We start from the raw sequence: 26,832 nt of genomic DNA, 5'->3' as shown, positions 1-26,832 counted from the left end.
TTTTGACTGGCATTGTATCGTTTACTGACATCATGCTGAGCTGTGCTAGGTACACACAGGGAACCTGCCACAAGTAACCTTTTGAGCTTTGTTTTACTTGTGATATTCCTTTTTATATATCCTTTTTAATAGCAAATTATTTCCTGAGTTTGGGGGAAAAAAACCTATAGGCATGTTACATGACTTCACTATCCAGCCAGAGCGTAGTTTGCCACAGAGATCTATGGAAAAACACCAAGCACATAGGCAAGTGTGATAAAGGTGGAAATTATAAGCATCTGTAATACTGCTGAATTAGTTATTTTATAAGATGGCTAACATGAGTGTAGCACTATAGAAGACCTTGCACTGCCTGGAAGTGAAGATTTAAAAATGCGCATATAGACATTATAAAATGTTTAAAAAGCTAAGTTGGTAGCACCTATAACTCCTCCTATCCCTCTTTTCAAGTGCATGATTTTGCATTTATTTGTGTATCTGTATGTTTTACGGTTTATTGCCCCGATAGTAACTGTGAATGGCCAGAAGAACTTAACTCTAATCACAATTAATCAATGATCCTTTCAACCACCACCTTTCCAGCCCTGAATACAAGCAATGGTTTGCTAGTCAATCAACCAGAATGAGTTTTAAATGCAAATGGGAACTTGCACAACATTTGGTTGTGCCTAGCTTTAGACGTGCATTTCTGCAAACGACAAGGAAATAAAAACATCACTGATACACTCAACCACCCCCAATTTACCATGGTCTCACACCTACTGCAATAGACCACGCCCTTCCTTTGACCTGAAAATCTGGTTTGTCCCATTAAAAATGTGTCTCTTGGTAGGTATATCAGATCTGGCATAGCATGTCTTCTGTCCATACTGATCTCTGATGATCTCTTCATTGAATTTATCTGCACAGACCTAACCTTTAACCAAGTAACAAAAAAAAAAATGAAAGGTCAGTTGTATAGGTTTTGTGCGTGCATAAATTAAAGCGACCATTGACCAGGGAAACATCATGACATTGAAAAGCTTTGGGAGTTTTGCAAGTCAAAACTAAACGGGCAACTTCTTTTTAGTGAACTGGCAGTGCTACCTAAACTTCTCATGTGCGGTAAGTTCTGCCCAAATCAGTTTCAGAGAGGCAGACATTGCTGTCCTTCATTCCAAAAATTACATTTGGTGTACATCCTGATCCATTGAAACTGGAGAAGCATGTTTGGGGAAAGTTTTAAAGAGCATCTTAAAATAGTGTGGGACATTAATAAAAGTAATTGCAAATAATCCGTTTCCATAATATACAGAAATGAGAGCAGCAGTCTATGATGGAGCGAGGCAAGTTTTATTTGCTTAGACAATGCAGCCTACTACCAATAACTATAGTGGGCAGCACGGTGGCTAAGTGGTTAGCACTTCTGCCTCATAGCGCGGGGGTCATGAGTTCAATTCCAGACCATGGCCTTATCTGTGTGGAGTTTCTAAGTTCTCCCTGTGTTTGCGTGGGTTTCCTCCGGGTGCTCCGGTTTCCTCCCACACTCCAAAAACATACTGGTAGGTTAATTGGCTGCTATCAAAATTGTCCCTAGTCTGTGTGTGTGTGTGTATATATGTTAGGGAATTTAGACAGTAAGACCCAATGGGGCAGGGACTGATGTGAGTGAGTTTTCTGTACAGCGCTGCGGAATCAGTGCCGCTATATATATAAATAAATAAATGATGATGATGATGATATCCATATTTTACCAATTCTTCTTTTAAAAATAAATAGGTATTGCATGTGGCTAAAAACACTTAAAAAGGGGCATATCAGGGAATAGCCTTGAAATTCTGTTTTTTTATTAAGAATATCCCTTTATGGCATTTCATCCTCTGATCAGAAAATGTAAACCATTAAGCAGAATTTTGACAGCCTTCGTGTAACATTTGTCACTTTCTATTTGTACAAGTAATAGGGGGAGTCATTGAGCCTGGAATAAAATATGAACGTGTATGAGCCTGTCGCATACTGTGTGTTTTGGAGTGTGAGACCTTCGCTACCTCTTTAGTATTTTAGAATGTGTTTATAAATACATTGTTACTTTATATCTTTTTTTTATTTCAATATAAAATCGTAATTACGTAAACTGATTTATAATCCTGTACCAAAAATAAATCAAACCTTTTGCATTTACCATCTTTTTGTACTACAGCAAGTATATTGAGGATAAATATATAAATAAAGGGAAAAAAGTTCTTGGAAAATGACGACAAATCCATAAAGGTTTTTTGCAAAGAGGAAAAAAAATTGACCTTTTGCCCATATGTCCTTATGAATAGGCTCTTGTACTCCCATTTAAAGAGACGGCCCTGCTTATTAAACAACAGTCCTGGAAGACTTCGCTCAGGAAGCATAGTTTATTCATTCCGATGCATAAAAATACTTGCAATTTAAAAGTCATTAATAACAAAGGTAAAATGAAAATGTATTCAGAATAAATGATGTTGTATAATGTAAAGTAGCTTGATACATAGTAATAGGGCAGCACGGTGGCGAAGTTGTTAGCACATCTGCCTCACAGCGCTGGGGTCATGAGTTCAATTCCCGACCATGGCCTTATCTGTGTGGAGTTTGTATGTTCTCCCTGTGTTCGCGTGGGTTTACTCCGGGTGCTCCGGTTTCCTCCCACACTTCAAAAACATACTTGTAGGTTAATTGGCTGCTATCAAAAAAATAATAAAAAAAAATTGACCCTAGTCTCTCTCTCTCTCTATGTCTGTGTGTGTGTATGTTAGGGAATTTAGACTGTAAGCTCCAACAGGGCAGGGATTGATGTGAATGAGTTCTCTGTACAGCGCTGCGGAATCAGTGGCGCTATATAAATAAATGATGATGATGATAATAATGCAGGGATAATCAGGGATTCCCAGTTACACAAGATCCCAAAATAACATCAGAAGGATTTGTGAAATGCTTTCTCCCCTGCCTTTCTCCAGTAGGCAATTGTCAATGCTGTTTCCCTAGAAAATGTAACTGGTCCCATCGATTTGCTGGAACTCTTTTATTCTTACGCTTCATCTCTCTCTATAGTTTTATCTGTTTTCATATACTGTTTTTTGGGGGGGGTTTTCTTTTGCAATATTGTTTTGTGGTGTGGTTTCATGCAAAATTCAACTGAACAGGAGTATTAAAACAAAATGACTACAATCTAAATTGCATTTAAACAAACGCTACACTCTAAACAGAAATGGGGATATGTTGGTGCTACACTCTGAATTTGAGTGTGGAAATGCTTCTGGTGCACCCTTGCTGCCAAGCCTGTGTGCAGAGTGACAGTCACTGTCTAATTTGTCCTATACTTACTCAAGTGCAAAATGGCTGGATCACTTCCCACTTCGGTTCGGTCCATTTACCATGGCTGGACAAACTTATAGCACTCATTGTCTGACCTCATTCTCCATCATGCCATATAATGATCATGCAGAGTGGAGTACTGCATTGGTCCTGACAGAGCACTGGTGTGCAGGCCCATAGCACTGGGCAGCACGGTGGCTTAGTGGTTAGCACTTCTGCCTTACATCACTGCGGTCAGGAGTTTGATTCCCAACAATGGCCTTATCTGTGTAGAGTTTGTATGTTCTTCCTGTGTTTGCGTGGGTTTCATCCGGGTGCTCTGGTTTCCTCCCACACTCCAAAAACATACTGATAGGTTAATTCACTGCTATTAAATTGCCCTTAGTCTCTCTCGGTCTGTGTGTGTTTGTATGTTAGGGGATTTAGACTGTAAGCTCCAATGGGGCAGGGACTGATGTGAATGATTCCTCTGTACAGCGCTGCGGAATTAGTGGCGCTATATAAATAGATGATTAATTTGGACAAAGCCTGAAAGACCACCTCCCAACTCATTTTTACATCCGCAGGGAGTGTAGGGCGAGGTTTTTGTAACCATGACCAATTTCTCTAAATCACCTACAAATGAACATTTTCATTATTCTAGTACTGATTAAAATGATAGCAGGCTGTTTTCCTCGGATGATAAGGAAATTGGAGAGTGTGTGCAGACAAAACATAGAAATATCAAAATAAGCTTTCTTGTATTTCATCCTCCCCTCCACCTATAATTACATGGTGGTGTTTCGGTATCTCTGGTCTTGTCACTATTCTAGTTTGGAGTGGTGTCTCCAATAGTATGGATTATGGATTAGTCTTTCAATATTGCATGCACACCGTTCTTCCATTTCATTAACTTATTTGACTGGGATACTGAGAGTGGATTTATCCTATGTCTAAATAAGAGTGTAATATGCCCCAGAGGCTAAGTGGGTCTTTTGGAAAAAATAGCTTCAAGTAAGTTTGCTGTATCACCCTGAGCAGAATTCCTAGGTACGATTTCTTATTCTTCGTGCGTGACAATTACTTAGCACTACATTCTCATGTGAGTCTCCTGGATATACAGGAACGGATTTCACTTGAAATCGATCCTGCTTTAACCTCCACTCTTGATTACTCTATATCAAATGGACATATAAAAGTCAGTGAAAAAGTCCTTTTGTAGAAGGGAACATTTTCCAAGAGCTCAGATACTGGTCCATGCAGGACAGAGTTTCTCTCCTTCCAACAACCAGGGTTTCTGCCTTTCAGACAGGCCTCAGCAAGTAGTTCTTCCTCCAGAGCACCTTATGGGTGAGCTGGGGAGTGTGTGAACATCTCTTCTGGGATAGATAGCTCTGTGGTCAGAAGCTGGTGAGGGAGAGACGTTTTGAAAATGAACAATTTTTATAGACCACAACGACAACATGAGGAAATTGGAAAGATTATTATTGGAGGATATCACTGAGGTGACTATGGTAGATCTCAGTATGCCTGATTTAGACTGGAATCTGCCAATTGCTAAGTCAGCCAGAAATGACCTTCTAGATTACATGCATGGGGCAACTCCCAAACAGAATCCCATTCACGGAAATGGATGATTTTTTTATCTTTTAAGAGCCGTTTTAGTAGTGTATTTGAACTGAACTGTCAAAGTGCCTGAAATATGTTAAAATAACTCAACAAAAACTGCTGTCTGGACAAAGCCTTAACTGTAAGGGACATATTCAATTAGGCTTTGCGCCTGTAATTACGCGCGACTGCATGTGTAAAGTGTCATTGCAACATCACAGATTTCCCCTCGCAACCCTATGGGGTGCACACGGAAATCCACGTTTTTGTAGTATCGGGACCCGTGCAGTCGTGCGGAATCGCAGGCACGAATTCTAATTGAATATGCTTCTAAGAGTCTTGGAAGTCACAATACTATTTCTAAAGTCGTACCTTTCCAATTCGGATAGTTGATCACACGACATTAGGCTTTTAGTCTTCAAATACAGCGAGAAGTTTTGGAAGACCGGTTTCAGAACCATCTCACAATCATTTTTGTAGTTGTATTGTTATATACAATAGAATATCTGCACTAGTTTTCAATGAAATGCTACACATCTCAATCATGAGCGGCCTGTGGCTCTCCAGCTGCTGAACTACAACTGCCAGCATGTCTAAGCAAAATTATTTTATAGTATCTTGTGTTGGAGTATAAGAACACCTTGGAGGGGGGTCACCTTATGTTGACATTTGAAATATAGACATCACATTAAAGGTGTTTTTCAGCAAGTGTCAACATGAAGGTTCAGACTGGGGGCTGGTTCCCTATATGTTTATGTAACCTTTGTGGGGTGGCGTAGTAAGGGAAAACCCCAAAATACCAAGGCGATGAGGAGTTAATGTAGATCGTCCACAGGCCCTAATGTTTATAGCAGGGCTGTACGCTGTTGTAACAACTATGCTTGGTAAAAACTAAACGACATGTATTCAGTTGTAGTAAATTGAACCACCATCCACCTAATTTTTCTATTGGTTAAATGTGGAGGGGGGGAAAAAAAAACAGCACTAGATTTACATGTAACTTAACTTATTTACATTAATATGACAATATTGTGCCATTCAGTGAAACCTCACATAACAGACTTTAGGCCACTTTGGTCTAAACTGGTATTTAAAATTGGCATATGCCCAATATTAAGGATTTTGGGATGAGATATTGTGCCGCACAACTAATGGAGTGAAAATACCATCACAATTTAACATTTAATTTCAGATTACCCAGATTGCTTGAAGTTTGTTAACAGCTCATGTCTTCCATATGCAACCAAGTGTTCTGTGCAATTCTGTATTCCTACACTTCCCATTTACCCTCCAGGCTCGCTACCTATTACTTGTAGAACAGGTGGATGCAGCATTAATGGATGAAATCTAGTCAGATAGCTTTGTTTCCATTTAATCCATATTAGTGCTGTCAGAAAATGACCATACACGCAGCTAGATGGCCACATGTCAACTGCATTCATAGGCATGCCTGGTAATGATACTAGAATACAATGATTCCCAGACCTCTTCTTGTTTTGGGACCACAGAGAACCATATTGGGCCTATTTGCTGATGTCAGTGAACGTGTGTCTTGGACATGGGTAAAGCAACAGGGGCTGCACCAGTGTTTATGAGAATACAGCCTGCCAGCCCAAGGAAGTTCCTTCCCCCTGTAAGAGGTGACATTTGCATTGAGACAATCATCACCTCCAAACAATCTTTCCTTTCACTTGACCATCATTCAGTGATTGTCTGTAGGAGGGTGTGCATTGTGTGACACTAAATCACCTGGGCACCTCCTACAGTTAGCAGCACCATTAATTTTTACACCTTCATTTTGATTCAAAGACATAGGGCTAGATTTACTAAGCTGCGGGTTTGAAAAAGTGGGGATGTTGCCTATAGCAACCAATCAGATTCTAGCTTTCATTTATTTAGTACCTTTTACAAAATGACAGCTAGAATCTGATTGGTTGCTATAGGCAACATCCCCACTTTTTCAAACCCACAGCTTAGTAAATCTAGCCCATAGTGTATGAGAACAAAGGGGAAAATAGATGGAGTTAAAGAGCAAGGAGGGAAGGAACACATTGAATGTGGCATACATGTCCTGCGTAGGACCTCTCTGCCTCACCTCAGTCTCTGAGATGCCCGTGCCAGTATTATATGAGCATCCCTAGCTCACTCCCCATAGGGCAGAGTGTATACTAGGGCCTTTAGCAGGGGTGTCTGTAGGAGGCAGTTGAAATTTATTTTTAAGGAAAGAGATACCAGAGGGAACTAGCCTAACACTCCAGCACTGGATATTTTGATGTTTTCTGTCCATTGTTCTCTTCTCTAGCAATAGTCGACCTATATTTCCAAATATCAGAGAAAACAAATGTACTAGAATTGCATAACTGTGCCTAATCAATACATCCCTTTTTATACAGTAATTATATTAGCCTTGGGAGTTTAGCACTTGCAAACTGTGTTTCCTTGCAGGTCATAGGTGGCATAAGCTCAGAGTTCCTGTCACATGAACAATGTCATAGAGCATATAACTGCTTGTGTGGCAGGAGCTCAGCTTTTACACTGCCTGTTATGTATAGGAAGGCTATGAATAAACACTGAGTTCAGACGGCTAATATATAGGGGGGCACATAGTGCCTGTGTGCTGGTGACCTGAATGTGAGTTTGTATGAGAATGCAGGAACAGATTTTTTAATTTACTTTTTCTATAAACCAATGCAGAGACTTTAATGAATTCCTATGTGGGGCGGGGGCTGTCTCTGGTCACTGCCTGTAAATGAGTGGCTGGAAAGATGAGAGAGAGAAGTCTCCCTTTAGCGATGAATAGTTGAGATGCTCATTGTTTATCTGCAGCATTAACCTTCATCCAATAACAGCGAGTTCTAATTGGCTGTGTCGGAATCCTCTGGTTTTCCAAGCTGTGCACTGTTTGGTTGGATAATGCATCCTGTTGTCTTCTGATGTTAGGGAATGAATGGCATTGTAATGTACAGAACTACTCTGGGTGGAAAAGCTACAGTTACATGATACATATTTAGCCAGTCATTGCACATTGGAAAAAAATATATATATTTTCAAATTAATAAATTAAGAAAATGTATGATGTTAGGGGAGCCAACATAGGCTCACACTGTACTACTGCCCTTTTTTTTTTTTCTTTTTTTTTTTTGTTACCCAGAAAAGTTAGAGATATGGTGTTTTGTAGACCTCTTTGATTTCTTTCCCTTTCATTTTGTCATCAGGTTGCAGAATGCACGACCTTTAGTTGTTGGTGTTTATTGCATTGTATAATTAGATATTAGAGGCCTTATTCATTAAGGAACTTGGGTAAGAAATGTCTTACTTAAATCTCCCTGGACAAAACCATGTTAAAATGCAAAGGGTGAAAATTAGTTTTATATTTTTGCACACAAGTTAAATACTGGCTGTTTTTTCATGTAGCACACAAATACTTGATAGCTTATTTGTATACTGAAATTTAATGTTGATATTTGTGTGCTACATGAAAAAACAGCCAGTATTTAACTTATGTGCAAAATATAAAGCTAATTTTCACCCCTTGCATTGTAACATGGTTTTGTCCAGGGAGATTTAAGTAAGAATTTTTTTGACTAAGTTCCTTAATGAATCAGGCCCTAGAAGTCACCTCAGATTTGTGACCTCTATGAATGCAATAAGTCTAAATTCCTTTTATATGTTCACAGAATTTTAGTGACTTTTAATGACCTTATGATTTAACAGCAGGGAGTGCATTATTCCATATATTATACACTAGTGGTAAAAGTGGGGGTGTATGCCATTATGTAACTTCTACTTATCTTATGCCCTATTTCTCTCCTCCCCTTTCCTCCAAACTACTTGAGCGATTAGTGTACTAATGCCTGTCTCACTTTCTCTCCTATCATTCCATTCTTGACTCTCTGCAATCAGGCTTCGGCCCCCAACATTTCACTGAAACTAATGGTAATCTAATGGTAATTTCTCCATACTCATTCTCCTGGACCTTTCTGCTGCTTTTGCTACTGTTGATTGCCTTCTTCTCCTACACACCCTTCACTCCATCGGCTTTCATGACACCGTTCTTTCCTGGTTCACTTTCTACCTATCGAACCGCTCCTTTAGTGTTTCTACCTCTAGCACATCCTCCCCTCCACTCCCACTATCTGTTTGGGTCCCACAAGGCTCTGTTCTTGGCCCTTTACTTTTTTTCATTGCACACCTCTTCTCTTGGAGCACTAATTCGCTCATTCAGCCTCCAATAACACCTCTATGCTGATGCGACCCAAATCTATATCTCTTCCCCTGACCTCTCTCCTTCTGTACTATCTGGTGTAAGCAACTGTCTTTCTGCTATCTCCACATGGATGTCCCCACGCTACATAGAGCTTATTATCTTCCCTGCTGCCAGAGTCACCACCTGCTCTCAAATCTCCCTCACTGTCAATAACTCCACAATTTCCTCAGTCTCCCAGGCGCCTGTTGCCTTGGTGTCACACGTGACTCAGCCCTCTGCTTTATTCCTCACATCCAGACTCTCTTCCAGTCCAGTCGACTCCACCTTAAAAGCATTGCCAGAATACGCCCATTTCTTACTCTACATGCTACCAAAACTCTTATCCATTCTCTCATCTCCCGTCTTGACTATTGCAACCTCCTGCTATCTGGCATTCCTGACACTTGTATATATCCACACTTCAATCCATCCTTAATGCTTCTGCAAGACTGATCTTCCTCTCTCACTGCTTCACATCTGCTGCACCACTTCAAATCCCTACACTGGCTCCCTGTGTCCTCCAGAATCAAATTCAAATTACTCGCCCTTACCTACAAAGCCCTCAAGAACACTACCCCTTCATACATCTCAGATCTCATCAAAATACTCTTCCTTCCGCCCTCTTAGATCTACCACTGACCTGCGCCTTGTCTCGTCTTTGGTAACCACCTCTTACTCCTGCCTACAAGACTTCTCCCGTGTCTATGGAATTCCTCACCACGCTCACAGACATTCCCACAGCCTTCAAATCTTTAGATGCTCTTTGGAAACCCATCTCTTTTTTTCCTTTTTCTTTTTTAAGAGGGGACCTTATCCTCGATAGCACTATTCACACTAATGCACCCTCACAACTTTCCCAATCTTCACTTTGAGCCACATTTGCTCCTCTTGTTTCAGCTGTGACCTCTTCCACTCAGAATGTAAGTTTTCTAATGAACAGGGTCCTCCATACCCTTTGTTTTCATGTCTGCGTTTATCTTGTCTACTTTGTATGTCCCTGTTTTATGTATGTTCTGTTTTCCCTGCTGAATGGCGCTGCAGAGCACTGGACGGAGCTACGATAATAATAATAATCATAATAATGTTGGTTGTGAAACTATCAGATTTCATTCACTTATATTTTCCATACCACCACTTCTAAATCTCTACTTCGACCACTGTTATATGCAGACGATAAATACATCTCAATGGTCTTCTTTATTGCAATATATGAAGAGATGATGATATTAAACCTTAAATATGAATTCTTCTTTGTTTTGATGAAAGTAAGGGTCGAGCAGAATACGGACATGCAATGCATTTTTCTTATTTATCCACATCGTAGGTGTGCATTCAACTTTTAGGAACAGCCCTAGAAATTGGTGATTCTTCCTTTTTTATCGAGCTTCATTTATGGCTTAAATTGATCATGAGCGTGATTGTTCCATATTTCAGATTGTGTGCTTGAATACTTTCTTTAAATGGCTATCTGTAAGCATGTAAGTGTGCTTGCCTGTACAAAATGAGCCTGGATGGTACAAAGTCTGCCTCATTGAAATGAAAGGATGGCCTCCAATTACTGGCATCTCCTGGACTGTAAAACAAACTTTTTGCTTCTGTGAAAACTAAATGCTTGTTTTAGTGTGTGGGTGTGACACAGGGAAACTAGTTCACTCAGACGGCATTTTACTAGGAACTTGCCCAGGACTTCCTGTCAGAAGATGCAAAACTATGCAGGCAACACCATCGTGATGCCCGTCCCTTGAAACAAGTGTACTAGCACAATAATGGATGCATGATAATATGTCAGTGATAGACAACCTGATGCACCTCAGGGGCTTCTAACATTCTAAAGATCCGCACATTGCCCTTAATCTTAGTAATAAGTTGAAACAATACATTTAAGCACAGAAAGTGTCATTTATCTGTAATAACACATCAGTTGGCACTTTGAACAAGTGTTACAAGCTATAGCAAACACCTTGGAGAATAAAAGAAAAAGAACTTTGGGGGGGGGGGGTGCTTAGGTGAAGCCTCGGAGGGCCACTTGTTGCCCATTATTGATGTGATAAAGGCGGGGTACAAATTCCAAAATGTCCAGGTTCTTTCTTGTTCTCATCTCCTATCAAAAGCTTGTTTTAAAAACAAAACAATACATAATTTTCACATGTTAAGCAGGACTCTGTTCTGTTGAATGGAAAACTGTGCATGTAAAAGAGAATATGCTGTGGTTTGAAAATTGTGTTTCAACTAGATATGCTTGAATCTGTTGATCATGGACTCTCCGCCTAGCTTAACCAAATTGATTTGTAAATTCAATGGAATGTCAAAAAGTTTTAGATAAATTTAACAACAACAAAAAATTGCCAAAATTCGGGAAGGTTTTAGCTAAAGTTGATACATTTTGGAACCTGGAACACGATTGGTCAGCTTCGATAAACAGTAGAGCATTTAAATATTTAAATGCCTAAATTTGAACTGCAAATAAAAGCCTACACTTTGAAACCACAAATTTGCACCTGTGTGCTGACAATTGTGCTTTGGACATATTCCTGGCCATCAAACTGATCAAATTGTATTAAAAGAAAATTGAACAGACTTGAAATTTTGGAGTGTGTGTGTGTGTGTATATGTATATGTATATGTGTATATATATATATATATATATATAGTAGGGCTTCCATGTGTCCTGCTTTTCCCAGTATAGTACCCTTTCTACCAGAAAATGATAACTCGCAGAGCTCATTTAGGAGAAATAAAGGTGGAGGTCCGCGCTCCCTCATTGTGTGTCAGATGAAGCTGCCTGAGGGGGCCAGAGATGTAGAAGGGAAGTCCCAATCCTTTATGCGAATAAGAATATGTAAAATGGATGGTCCTCTTGGTGCTATGACCATCAGTAGATGGTATCTATATAACCAAAGTCGCATAAATCAAGTTGTGCAATTTTATTGCTGGTGTATACAAATGAGCTAAAAATAGGTATAGGTTGCAATCTTTAATAATACTTGTATATTAGTACTTCTCAGCAGTAGTGGAACATACGTTAAATATATAGCACAAGATGTAGTAATCAAAGATAAACAAATGTCATAAAAGTCCAAGTTATTAGTCCTTGGGTCAACCCAGAGTGTAAAGTATATTTGACTACTCTCTTCTAATTTAAATGAGGATAGCAGTCTGATATCCGAGAGGTGGTGTACACAAGCAGGTCATTCTGAGTGAACCAGGTGTAGGATGTTTGATCCGCAAGATTTCACTATTCACACAGATCACCCACCAGGCGTGGTTCCCGCAGTTGCCTGGGATTATAATGTTTAGGTTACAGATGACAATTCAGGCGGGTGTTATGATTCCTAGTGCATTCACAAAGCAGCAACGGAAGTATAAAGCAAAATGTCTTTTCAGGCAAAAACATAAACAAGGATAACTCAAATCCACGGATAAGAACAGGTTCCAAATAGTGACACTACAGTTAAATGACAGGAACAGGTAATATAAGTTACCCCAGTCCAGCAGGCACAAGGCTGTCCAGGGATCAAGCCGAGGTTCACAACAGAAGATCAAGCAGCAATGGAGCAAACACAGGAACAGGGGAAAACCAGCAGCAGCCAAGATAAATGGATGAACTGCACAGAGCACCGCTCGTGGCAGGTATTTGAAGCAGAGTGACAGGTGCAGTTCTAATTAGGCATCAGGCAAGGAGATTAACTCCTTCAGGCATGTTGAAGAGTTCAGGAACAGGATAGCAGCACCTCTGGTGGTATGAGGTACTGCTGCTAGATACAAATAATAGGCAGAGTGGTAACAGCGGGTCTAGTCAATCTAGGTGGAGCGTTTCGCCTTAGGCTTCCTCAGGGATATAGGTCAACTGAGGGGTTAGGGAAGAGTTTATAAAGACGCCTCATTCGGCAATTTGCCTCCATGATTGTTTGGTTGGATAGGTGTATCTTATTGGTGCTAGCTCAGATTGACAGAGACCACAAATCTAATTTGATATGTGGACTAAGGTGTATAGTGGATCTTGGGCCTGCCCACCCATTCAATAGATAGCATGAATGATGGTAATCGTGGGCTGCTAGATGATTTTACAGTTCGAATAAGGTGATACTTAATCCCAAATGGGGACCATCCATTTAACATATTCACAGAACTCGTTTGCCTATCCTTCTTTAAATGCCCTGATGAAACTAAATTAACAGGATAAGTGGAAATATATCCATGTTATTTATACAATTCTGTCATAGCTCAAATGTGACAGATATCCTTTAGCAAAGACCTTCCAGGCTAGTAACACTGTATTTGTTTAAAGAAAAAGCAAAACAACAAAAAGAAGTTCCCCCTAAGCTCCATCCACCCAGTAGAGAGCTTAATATATTGCTATGCTGGTAGGGTGTGCTGGCTTCAGGTCCACTTCTCCTACATCACCACTCCTGTGCCTTATGAGGGCAGAGGAGCTGCAGAAGGAAGCCATCCAGGACTGAGCATGTCTCGGAGAGACGCTTTGATCTGTTCATAGCGCAGTCCCTCCTCTGCTTCCTCTTGGGTGTGTGTGTGTGTGTGTGTGTGTGTGTGTGTGTGTGTGACCATTGGGCAAAATGCAAATGGAAAGTGTAAAATACATCCCCTGATGGGGCAGACCCGATCTCTGCCAACTTAGAGTTGGTGCAAAATTTAAGTGTAGTGGAGTGCAAATGGCTGTGCACCCACCACAACGGAAAACCTGTAAAGTGTGCCTTCTCTTTATGTCCCTTCAATAATTGGTGCGCCTACTCCATTCTTGCCTTGCTCCGCCTCCAGCATTCCATGCTTACGTGGTGCTCAGGAACAATCGTGTGCATGTCGTCACATGACCTATTGTCTCATACCTGATCGATCACTCACCCCCTGTGGACCAACACCCCCCCCCCCCCCCCAATGCATCACATATGTGCAAATCAATATGAGTGATATCCCCAAAGAGGGTACTGCATTGCACCTCTCATCTATTTAGCATTTTGTAAATGAGCTCCAACGTCTCTACTTCATATTGTTGTAGCCACCTGTGGTCTTTTAATGAGGCATTCGTCTAAAGTAGCCGCTTTCATCAAGGCAGTAAGTTATAGAGAAACCATTTGGAAATGTTCTTGCTGTTTCTGAATTAATCCTTTCTGTATTGGCAAATCTCTTACATCTATAATGAACTGAAAGAAATGATTGTTATGTTTTATAGCGAACCAGATAGACATTACTTGCTGCAGAAGATGGCAAATTACTAGGTACAGTGTACCTGTTTCCACCTATAGCCAAAGGAGGACATTAAGAATGTTGGAAAATAATCAGATTGGGGACTATGTTGTCTTTTGTCATTGAATAGTAAAATGTGTATCTAGGCATAGGACCTCCACACTATGGCCACATCAGAAACAGGGCTTGTTTTGTGTTTGTGTGTATAAGTCTGTGTCTGTCTGTCTCTATCTCTGTCACACTATTTTTTTTTGCTTAGAGCGTAACCTTTTACATCCTGAAGTCAGTTTGTTCAAAATCTTTATTCATTAGTCATAAGACATTAAGGGAAAGGCATGCTTGACTGCAATTTGTAAATGGCCAAGTTCTGAAAATTTATAGGGCAAGTAAACAATAAAAAGGAGGAGGAAGAGTGCGGAAAACTGAAGAAGACGAAAAGAGAAAAATGTTTTTCTTTCCATCCGAACTGGCAGTTGGTTTTATGTTGGTCACCAGTAAATATCAATATACCCATAGCTCCATTTTATTTTCCAATGAACTTATACAAAACACTTGACCTTTCCATTTGATCGTTATGATGGAGTCACTTCAGCCCTCAGCGTCGTTTTACAGAGTGATTATAAACACATGAATTGTTTTCCCATTATTTCACTTGCTAAAGCAAAATGAGCAGGTTTAATTTGTTGCCTTCTCTGCGAATTCATATTGCACATGCTAGATTCATGTGTCTGAGTACTGTACAGACCACGCACATGTTGGATATTCATCTGGGTCTCTATTAACCCTTTACCATGCTTATGCAACTACATGTTTATTAGCAAACTTCAACAAACCTAGACAGACAGGTAGTGGAGCACTGGCACCTTGGTCGAATCAAGACATTATCTCCTACACCAAAAATAGTAGCAGAAATCTAGCGACAAGTCCCAAAGAAATAAATACGTTCTGGGACCCTTAAAGCCTTCATAATGCATGATAGTCATTTGTTCCTTTATGCATTTATTTATTATGATTTTTGAGCATCATCTTTAGTGTGTATGAAATAAAGACCTGTTTTTACTAAGTTGCTGGATTGTTTCCATTTAGCCTATTTGGAAGGTACAACAGCAGACGTACACGATGTACCTAGCTACTTATGGTCACAAATTGCAATGATTCGGATGCCCATTGTAAATGCCGTTGCGTTACATAATACCTGGAGCATGTTCAGACCCAAGTGGGCGCTCCTTTCTTCAGTGGTACAGAGCTCACACCCACCCTTAGGAGCATGGTGCCCATGACACCTCTGGAACATGGAAGCGAGTGAACAGAACTGGGCATGGGAGCTGTGGGGTAATGCCTCCACCTGTCAGACTAGTGTGTATGCATGTGATTTTTATATCCTATTGCTTTGATTGTAAAACTATCAAATTCCATTTACATTTTCAATAACACCACTTCACCCACTGTGTGTGTGTATACTTATATATTATACATTTTGTCAGTTTCAAATTAATATTTTGTTGGTCCGTTTATATTTTATCCCTCATGTTTATTTCTTTAGCGATAAATGTATTGTAATTCATATGAATACATTTAGAAAACCACATATTTGTATCAATTTAATATAATAATTTCTTGCTTTTATGTAGAATTTATATTTTTTCATGGACCATTGTTGGTCATTGTCAGGTAATAAGTGACAAGCATGTATTGAAAGCTGTAGTGTGTGTCCAGAATTAGTTTCACCTGTAATTGTTAGACGTTCACTTGCACATTTCGATCTAATGTATATGCAGGAGAAATATTTTCATCTTCTGCAGAAAAGGCCATTTGACAAATACATGTAGAGGAAATTGAGTCATATCTGCCATGACAAGGAAGGAGAGAACTTGCTTTTAACTGGTGGGTAAATTCACTAGAAAACTAAAGTGCAGTGTATGTATGAGGTGGATTCATTGTAGAATAGCATGTATGGGATGACCGTAAGAAGTTTTTTTGGAGACAGGCAATTTATAAACACGATTTACTTCTGAATTTATTATCGTTACATCTTTGCTAGTATTCTAATATTTAATGTAGTTATGTATTGTTTTTTAAATAGCAAGTAAAGCAATTATTTGACATCAATATCTAAAGGCTGTGATTAATAATATACATGAAATAATAAAGGGAGTTTTAATACTTGATCAAATATGTCCATCATACTTTCACGCCTATGCAGAAGTTTTGCTATATTAGTAGGAGAATGACAGGCTTTAGAGAAAAGTACTGTGTGGATTCACACACTGGGCCAGTGATGTCACTGCAGCTGCCTGGAATGATTGTAGTTGTATCTTTTTGACCTGTAGCAGATTCAGTTTGTGCACTATCCTAAAGACATGGGAGGGAATTCTGCTGTCTGTAATGTGGTGGGCAGGTAATTTATTGTAACAGAAGGGGAATGTCCAGGTTATCTCTGAACCTTCATGGTTCGTATTTGAACATTTCTATGTTCGGTTTTAGTGGTGTCTTATGAGATCAAGTTATTGAATTGTTAAAAATTGACACGATCCCTTAGTGTGTAGAAAAATTCACAATTAAGAAACGATCCTGAAACAATCTGTCACTGCATTTTACCTCTCTACACACGATAAAGTAACTTGGTAATCTTTTTAATTTTCTCTTTTGTTTATTCCTTATATTCTCCATTTCCTACAATGCTGAACAAATAGTTTTGTCTTACAGTCCCTCCATGGCATTATCCTTGGATCTAGAACAGGCCTGTCCAACCTGCGGCCCTCCAGATGTTGTGAAACTACAAGTCCCAGCATGCCCTTCCAGCTATCAACAGGTTGTCTACTGGCAAAGCATGCTGGGGCTTGTAGTTTCACAACACCTGGAGGGCCGCAGGTTGGACAGGCCTGATCTAGAACATCCTCTGCCCTTCTGCCATCACACCTCTTTATCCATATAGCCCCATCACCACTCATGGCTCCATCTTAAAATTATACTCAGACGTCTTAATGCTGGCAGTGATCTCCTGCATTAGGACCGAAAACGTTCTGTGCTCTCTGTGACTGAAGACTGAGTTCAGCCTTGAATAATACAAGACTGTTGTGTCTAGTGAAGGTCCTGGACCTAGTTCCACTGGCCATTTTCTCTTACCTTTTAAGTGCCTTATGTCTGTGCAGCATACACTATTTTGAAAAATACATTTTTTTTTAATGTTTTTTTTCCCCTCCTTTCTCGCTACACCCAGGCCTATTGCTACAGTTTTAACAAGGGCCCAAGGAAATGTCACTGTAGCAAATCGTATGGGAAAAAACATAAATAAATAAATATGCGTGCATGTATGTATTTTTTTGCTTTTTAGTCAGTAAAGCTGCAAGTTTTGTGTGCAGAACACTGTGTAAATATACACTAGCATAGCAACAGATCATGACATGTCTCGTGTCTGTCTATCTACCTCGTTTGCCCCTGAGATACCCTACGCTGCATTCTTTGTGTGACCACTTTACTGATTGTTTACTCATATATGCGGAATTTGTACTTGGTTTTTATGCTACCTGTTATTGCTGGAGCGTAACTCGTTCTTGGGTTTTATACCACACATCTGCTATTATACTGAATTGTAGTGTGTCTGTGTGTGATACTTTAAGGGTTCATATATGTTATATGTCATGTTCGTGTATCTGTATGCTGACTGTCTGGTGCTGCAGTAATTGTGGTGCCTTATGAATATACAATAATGATTACTATGCAATTTTATTATAATACTAAAATGTGATGCAATATAACTTAACTTCAATAAGCACCAAAATAATGAATGAATTTCATAGATGTGTATGTATCTTGTACTAGGGCTATTGTCAAGAATCCTAGTCCCTGCACTTTTACTGGCTTTCTGCTAAGTGGCACTTGGTCTATATCTTTCAATGGATAGCAGCCATGTAATCCTACTTGTTCATGGTTTTAATACTGTATAATAAAAAATATTTCTATGGAGAGACCCCATATTGCATAGTGCATATGACTGTCATCAAAGCGGATATATGGGTGCAAGTGCTGGGGGGGGGTTTGGAGAGAGAACATACTGTACCTCTCCCTGTACATGCTCCGTCTTCCATTTGCCATAGTTACATATGTTGTCAGCGGCTCCTTCCCTGTCTGAAGACAGAGCAATGCTTAGGCCAGGCGGCTGCGCCATAATATAGTGAGCTAGGGAAGTTGTAGGAGTTTTGTTATACAATTGAGTAGATGTGGCTACAAGAGTGTTCCTGTTTATAGCATGTAATCATTCCAATATTAAAAATAATAAGGTTTGCATTTGTTACATTATAGTTAGAAGCTTTATATCTTCTATTAGACCTAAACAAGGATAAAACGTCTTTGAAATTTACATCCTAATTCATATAGAATGTCAGTGATAACGCCCAATAATACTGAATATGCTAATAATAATGCCCATCAACTGGCGATATGTCTGCAAGATGTAATATGCCAGTAATATTACTGAGCAAGATCTATAATGGCAGTGATAGTGCCCCAAAATGTAGTATGTCAATACTTAGTCAATAAGAGAAACCGGCTTCAGTCATGTCCAAAAATACGCCCACTCGTTGCAGCAGTGTCTAGCAGGATGACTGTCGGTAAGTCATTGTTAGTGACTCAGCCCGTTCTGCGGTCTCCTCCTTCAACTGAGTCACTAATAAGCCAATATAGCGCTGCCCTGGCACCTCAGCTAGGTTGCTATGGGTTACAGCACATGCTCTATTTGCACCCCCTTTTATTTCTAATTAGTGCCCATGTGTTCAAAGCATAAAACAGTTGCGTGTGGGAAAGCCATAAGTTGGCGACAATTAACCTGGGTAAATTTGTATTGAACCAATTCTAAGTGTAGCCCAATAGGCACATTATCAGAAAAATTTATTTTTCCGTGTTCCGTCAACACGTGGCTCTTCTCTAAAGTATATGCAATGCTGCTGCTATTTCATTTGTAAACACACAGGGACCATCTTCTATCTCTGCAGCTAATCCTTTTGAACATGCTCTGGGGACAGACAATGAAGTGTCAGGATCTCTGCTAAAGCTGCCACTACAGGAGGAATGTTCCCTATGCAGAGGAATAACGTGTGTTCTCATAAAAGGAATATGATTTCATGACTATTGTGTTAACCCCTTCTCTGCAAGAGGTGTGTAAACTATAAACTCTATTTGGCATCTCTGGCATTTTTCCCTCATGGTTTTAATTCCACAGAACACACCCCTCCCTGACCTATAAGAATGCTGTTTACAGTTGACTAATTCTTTTTAGAATATCACATTTCAGAGCCAAAAATGGATCCGGAGCAAATAGATTCCCTAATAAAATCTAATAACTGTTAACTATTTGTGATGGATCTCTAAATTTATAGTACTTTTTGAATTAAATGACCACTGAACAACAATATAGACAGATATAAACTGTGAAGGTAAAATACATTGTAACAGAACTGCAATGGGAGTTCAGGTCCACTCTGAACATAGTAAAGTAGACCTCTGAAGATCCCTCCACACGTGTGATACAGATCAGATAGCTGGGAATGCAGTCATGTAAGCTACTGTGACTTCACTGCCACAATGTGTAAATCCACAAATCCATGCTGTGTTTTTATACAGCCAATTCTGCAGAACTATCACTCACATCTGTCAACTGTGTTAAAGAAGAACCTCCTTTCTGACGAGTAACCTGCAGAGGAATGAAACAGAAGTAGGACGGACATCTTTAATTGCAATCACTTATTTCATGTATAATATTCAGCTCGGTATTTGACAGATGCTAGTATGCATTAAATAGTGGCTTTACTTTATTGTAACGAGTAGAAAGCCAGTGAGGTAGTGTAGCTGGACAGATGTGTTGGCTACCGCCTGTCAAAATGTAATATTTTTACAATATGAATTCGTTAGTTTACTTATTGAATTCTATGGGCTGGACTAGGACTAAATAAAGTAGCCTTTGCATACAAAGCTCGCCAGCCCACATTTGTATATGTGGCCGAAATAAAAAATGAGCCTACTGACCTCACGGAGGGTACTATCATTCTACGGGCTGCTTGTAATAGTGTCTACTGGCAACACTCCCGACTTGGACCTGCAATGGGGTCTAGGGGCGTAACTTATGAAAGCCCTGTAGCAAAATTAGGCGGAGGGGCTATGCTGATCCTTCCTCCAGAGGCCCCAGCTTTGTTATGAGTATGGGCCAATATTGAAATGAAAGTCTAAACTGTGATTCACTGTGCATTGTGGACCTGGGTCCCTGGCAGCAGATGAACCGGGATCACCGGTCCTCTTACCTCTGGGCCCCATTTCCACTGCACCCCCTTCAACAGATGTGATTTTCAGCACTGGAGGGGTCCTTGAACACGGTGTGTAATTGCTCCAATCCATGACCGTTCCCTTTTAGCAAACGTTAGTCCTGACCTGGCTATCCCTCTGTACAAGCTGTGAATAAAGTTTATGACGTGTCTGCTGTCTGTCATTTTTGGTAGACCTCAGAACTGACCATACCCCCAGTCACTCCTTTCACAGTCACTAGGCCCCAACAAACCATCAATGGTTCACAAATATTAATAAGAGCCGGAACGTGATTGACGAGGCACTTCGGTTGGCAATTAGGGGATTGTAAGTCAAACATAAGCAATGTTTGCATTCTACAGCTTGACCAGGGTTAGTAACACAATTGTCCAAATTAGATGAGGTCTTGCAGTGTGAAATATTTGCATAATTTTTGTTTCTTAACATTTACAGTTAGGGTTACTTTTGGGATAGTATTCTTCTGTTAGTGTATAAATACAATGGTGGCTGTCCATAAACCTTAGCGGTCACTGCATAATGCATATAAATAAATTTAAAAATGTAATTACTACCATTATTTTTATCATGCTGATAAATGAACCCCTGCTTAGTTTCTCAGTGGTAATTAATGTACATTTCTCTGTATTTTTTTTTTTTTTAGATATATGTTGGCTAAAGTGGGAAAACGAAAGTTTGACGAGCATGAAGATGGGCTGGAAGGCAAAATGGTGTCTCCGACAGACGGGCCATCGAAGGTCTCCTACACTTTACAGCGACAGACTATCTTCAACATTTCCCTTATGAAACTCTACAACCACAGGCCGTTGACTGAGCCAAGCTTGCAGAAAACCGTTTTAATTAATAACATGCTGAGACGGATACAGGAGGAGCTAAAACAAGAAGGCAGCTTACGGCCTGTATTTATTAGCACGTCGCAGTCTTCGGACTCTCTTGGTGACGCGTATCAGGAGGCTCAGCCTGCGTTCAGCCATCTCGCCTCCCAGCCTCTTCAACCCACTGACTTAATAAGCACTACACCACTAGAGTCTTGCCTCACCCCGGCCTCTCTGCTTGAAGAGGACACATTTTGCACTTCCCAGACAGTCCAGCAGAATAGTCCAAGCAGCAAACTACCGCCACCGCCTCTTGTCCAGCCAGTAAAAGACAGTTTCTCCACAGCTTTGGATGAAATTGAGGAACTGTGTCCAACTTCTACCTCCACAGAGGCCGCTGCAGAAGCAGCAGCGCATTTGCAAGATGAGCCTGTTTCAGCGGGAGCCCTTAAGAGCAAGGGAACACTAGAGAACAGAACAAGTGAGCCAAAACTAATGGATTCCCTTCCTGGGAATTTTGAATTAACAACCTCCACCGGCTTTCTCACAGACCTGACCTTAGATGATATCCTTTTTTCTGACATTGATACGTCCATGTATGATTTTGACCCTTGCACATCAAATGCTGGAGCAGCCTCTAAAATGGCGCCAGATGAACTCCTCAAAACATTGTCTCCTTATAGCAGCCAGCCGGTAACCCCCAGTCAGCCTTTTAAAATGGACCTTACAGAATTAGACCACATAATGGAGGTTTTGGTTGGATCCTAAAAGAACGTGACTCTACCTACTTCTCACCCCCCCCCCCCCCCCCCACACACAGATTCGCAGCACTGTGCATGCATAGTTTTGCCTTTTTTTTCGAAAAACAAAAAGGATCTTGTTTAAATATTGCATTACGCTGTATCGGAGTGCCTTCTGTATGACCCCTTTGGAGATACTTTATAAGTCCTTCTCCGAGGATGGTCGTACCACAGTCCACTGAAGATTTCATACAAACTCTCAAGTGACAACTAAAACATAGGTTTAAGTTGTACATGTATAAGCACAAGAATTATGTTGGGGAACGCTGTAAATTGCATGTGCATAACTGTCTATTTTTTCAATAAGTTTTATTGCAAGAGGTAAATTTTATTATTTAGGTAATCGGAGCCCCATTTTTTTGGTATTTTAGCCCATTTTAGGTTGGGACAAAAAAAGAATTGGAGGCATTAATTGCGGCTTTTCCAGTAAGAATTGCATATAAATGGCTGCTTAGAACCCCTTGCCTAAATGGTTTTATATTTTTGTACAGATCCTGTCATTTATTATATTGATTTTGTAGAAAAGAAAAAAAAAAAAAAGAGGAAAAATATGCAGGAGAAAAGTTTTATGTTTTGAGCAACAAAGTAATTTTGATAGGATTTGCGTATGAAGTTCCTTCCTAATTAAAGTGTTCAATATTGGCCCATACTTTTTATACCGGTTCCACAGTCCACAGTGCAATCTTGGAAAGAAGAAATAATGTTAAAGGGATGGGGGGTGTAACAAAACACTTGGCATGGGTAAGAGGAACAGATTAGTTAACGCCCAATCATTTTTTTGCTCACCCTGCATAAAGTATTATTTCCTGTATTCTGTATTGTCTAAAGTTGTTTGTGTTTAAAGAGGTTTCCACTAAAGTGTATACACATTTTAAACCATCTTTTGCCTGCAAATATCTGGAATATTGAATTTGCTAAGTTACATGCACTTAGGACCAGGCTCTCTAAAACTGGATGAACGGCAACTTCTTGAAGTTATGTTGGCGTAACCTGTATTTTTTCCAAGACTCGTGTTGAACTTAAAGTGCATCTGTCACAAATACACAGTGGAAGCCACTATTTTGTTGACTAAACCAATAATGAGAAAGCAGGTAATATTGACTAGGAAGCAGTGACAACACTGACGAACACATAAATGGTTGTCTGCACTGTGTGCAGGTGTCAAGTACACTTTAACAGCCTCACCAAAGCATAGGGTGATTGGAGCTTTTGACATAACTCCTAAAGTGCATATGTTGCATCCTGGGCCTCTCCGGTTGTTAAACTCCCAAGTTCCATCAATTCAGAGCCGCAGAATGTACAAGCCTTCTACAATGAATGCCTCACCTAGGAGAGTTAAATCAATTATTCAAACCCTTGTTTGTGTCAAATATTCCAAATCGGCAAAAGAGAATTTTTGTAAGTTGCTGTAAAATCAAAGTGTGCCCCCCCCCATATTTTGCGACGTCTCTAACTCGCTAATCCCTTACCATGTTTGTAGCTGTTCTTAGACAGCAGTTATACCAGTTGTCAGCCTGAACCACAAGCCGCTATAGTGGAAATTAAACCATACTCTCCACGTGTTATGTACAATCTGTTTTAACAGGAAATCTACCTGAAGTGCTTCCCCATCCATGCCAGTAATACAGCACATGGACATGGTAACGGGGAAGCACCCTGTTCTGTAGATGGATAAATATCCACTTAAATAGGAACCAAAGACCATCGGTGTCTCATGTTCTGAATGAATGTCTATTCTATTCATTGGAAAAGTTTACACCAAGCTACACCTAAAATGTTATTGTCCCTTATTTACTGCAGCTTACAATGGGTGACTCTTTATCAGTGTTTTATTATGGTTAAACCCTGCATATAAATGTTAGCATTGCCACAGTATAAGAGCTCAGACATATGCCTGTCCCTGTTAACATGGTAAAGGACTGAGAGAGTGTTTTCCTTTTGGTGTATTAAATCACTATTGATTTTAACTCCTCCTATGCAGCTGTTAAATATATGGGAAATGCAGAAAATGGCTGCAATATTTTACATCCTGTACTGTAGCTTAGTCCAATCAAAACGTAGTAGGTGGTCACAATTTAGTCAACCAACGTCCTTTTAGATAATCAAAAGCCCAGTGAAGGTGTATTTGAAGAGTGCTAAAGGGGTTTGAGTGTAGACCATTTCAAAATGGAGATTATCTCCCAAGTACAAGTGTAGAGAGACAGAGTTCATACAATATTTGCCAATGCATTGACTTTAGCCCGGATGGCTGATGTTAAAGGGGTTCCCACCTCTCCTATTGTGAAGCCCTGATTTGGTTGGGCCATGACACTTTGAACATAAGTTTACTGAAGCTGCACCTAACCACTCTTGCCCCCTCTTTCCTGACACCACCACCATATTTCCTACAGCCTGATAGATCAAAAACAATTATTGGGCTACACCGGCAGAGTGGAAGACCCCTTTTAATGCAAACACTTACATGGCCAAATCAAGCAGATTTATGTTGAGTAGGCATTTTATTTATACTTTTTGAAAATAAGTTATTTATAATTCTAAGACTTCCCTGTTCATTTTATATTTGTATGTAATTATCGCCCAGCTACCTCGCGAGAACCATTGATTGCCCACCCAGTAGGTAAACACTTATTCAGTCCCTCTTGTAGTTAGGTCAACCATCATTAGGACTTATTCAGATTTTCTGTGTACTTTTTATACATTTTAGAAACCTGAAAATCGCATCTAAAATAAGGCACATTGATGCCTCTTAACATCTACATAAACGTACCTAAAATGAAAAAAAAGCAAAAAACACATGAAGAGCAATTAAATATTTTTGGTTTATTCACTAAAACCTATAAGCCCCCAAAAACAATTACACCCAACCTCACTGTGAGTGAGGCACACAAAGTGTAGCATCTCACTATTTTCTTTATTTTTTTTTTTTTTTTTTTACAATAAGACTATCGCTATCTTTTACCATTAACCATGTACATATGCAACTATTAAATTAATTTTTTTTTTTATCTTCATTTTCAGCCTTCTCCCCAAATTAGTAATTCATACTAACATTAAAAAGACAACAAAATGGGCAAACGCGATCAATGACTTTTACATTTTCCCCACTCCTTGTACTGATGAGAATGGGGGACATTTCTGAAAAACGCTGCAGCCTACAACTAACTTACAATTGACATTTATTTGGCGCTCTGCAGCGCCAGGTAGTGGTGAACACGGAGCAATACATAAAATGGGGACAAATAATGTAAACAAAATAAATGCAGATTTGAAAACAAAGGGTAAGGAGGACCTTGCTCGTGAGAGAGCTTACAATCTAATGGGAAAAGAGCACAGCGGAGAAGAGACTTGGAGAGTGTGGTGTTTTACATATTTGATTTCATTTTCTAAACTGCGCTAGAAAAATGACAGAATCCTGTTACTATAGATTACATATGGGTACATGCGCACTAGTTTTCAAAGATGTCCCTCATTCATCCTTCAAATGACATACTATTTGCTTTATTGCATTACAATATGTGTTTTGTCACCATTTGAGTGTTTTATGCCTTCCTTTTTGTTTTTGTTTTACCTGCAGTATGTTTTCTCTATTGTACATGAAAACTCAAACTTTGGCAGCATAGAGGAAGTTGAAACAAAAAATAGAACTAATTTTCATGTTTTTTTTCCCAATGTGACATTATCTTTGTTTTCAATATAGTTTTATATCAATTTTGTTGTATATATGTTTTTGTTTTGTTTTTTAAAGTACATTCACTCTTACCAATATCATGTGATTTTTGTGTAAAAATGCTCATATTTATGGATTTCTGTAATTAATTTATCCTTCATATTTAATTTTTAAATTCATCATTTTAATAAGGTTTGTATTTTGTGAGATGGAGGCAAGTAAAAATCTCATTTGGTAGCCATCCTTAATGGATTCACCTTCTTGCTACAAAACCTTAGAAAGTCTTGTATTAAAAACAAATGCAACTTTAGAATTGTTTGTCAACATTGTGGCTTTTTAAGAGTGAGTGTTTTTAATTCTGAAATGTGTTCAATCCTTTCTTCAAACTCCTGTGCAGTATTTCTTTGCGTTCTGTATGGTACTTTTTAGCTGTTAACTACAGATTGCAATATACTACTTTTTACATGCTTATGGCTTCTTTAGAAATTTTTCTTTTTTATATTAATTTATTTAAGGAATTTTAAATGATGTTTTTATGTCATTTGGCAATATTAAACGGTATCTGCTCACTTCTTGCCGTTGATCAGACTGGGTTTCTCTGTAGCAGGCACTTTAAGGCTCTACACTGACGCTCTTTTCAACAGGGATTTGCAAAACGGCAATCGGATCCTTGGTTGTAAAAAGTTTGATAGGTGACAGTATGCTTGATAATATATATGTGCAGATTTTATTACTAAACAAAACATAGATCTTTTTAAGTTTATTTATTTTATAGCATGTATTTTTTAATTATATAAGAGACATATTTTAATGTGAGTGGTGTAAAAACAGTAAACACCATTATAATGTTGAAATATGTAAATATATCATAAGTTAATTTAT

The 26,832-nt window shown here is 39.3% G+C and overlaps 1 protein-coding gene across 2 annotated transcripts in view; it reads left to right on the top strand.

The window, feature by feature from the left end:
• SERTAD2 (SERTA domain containing 2) overlaps window positions 1-25,884 on the top strand; it is a 66,370-nt gene extending 40,486 nt beyond the window's left edge. The window contains exons 2-3 of one of the 2 annotated variants that reach the window (XM_075203908.1): window positions 19,348-19,509; window positions 21,312-25,884. In XM_075203908.1, coding sequence (XP_075060009.1) covers window positions 21,316-22,251 — 936 coding nt within the window. In that variant the 5' untranslated portion in view covers window positions 19,348-19,509; window positions 21,312-21,315 and the 3' untranslated portion in view covers window positions 22,252-25,884. The remainder of the gene's footprint in view (window positions 1-19,347; window positions 19,510-21,311) is intronic. The other variant, XM_075203907.1, reaches the window with a different exon arrangement.
• The last annotated feature ends 948 nt before the right edge of the window (window positions 25,885-26,832 follow it).

This window comes from Mixophyes fleayi, chromosome 3, assembly GCF_038048845.1.
Source record: "Mixophyes fleayi isolate aMixFle1 chromosome 3, aMixFle1.hap1, whole genome shotgun sequence".
Taxonomy (NCBI): Eukaryota; Metazoa; Chordata; class Amphibia; order Anura; family Limnodynastidae; genus Mixophyes; species Mixophyes fleayi.
The sequence above is the reverse complement of the archived record's forward strand: the minus strand, read 5'-3'. Positions and strand labels throughout refer to the sequence as shown.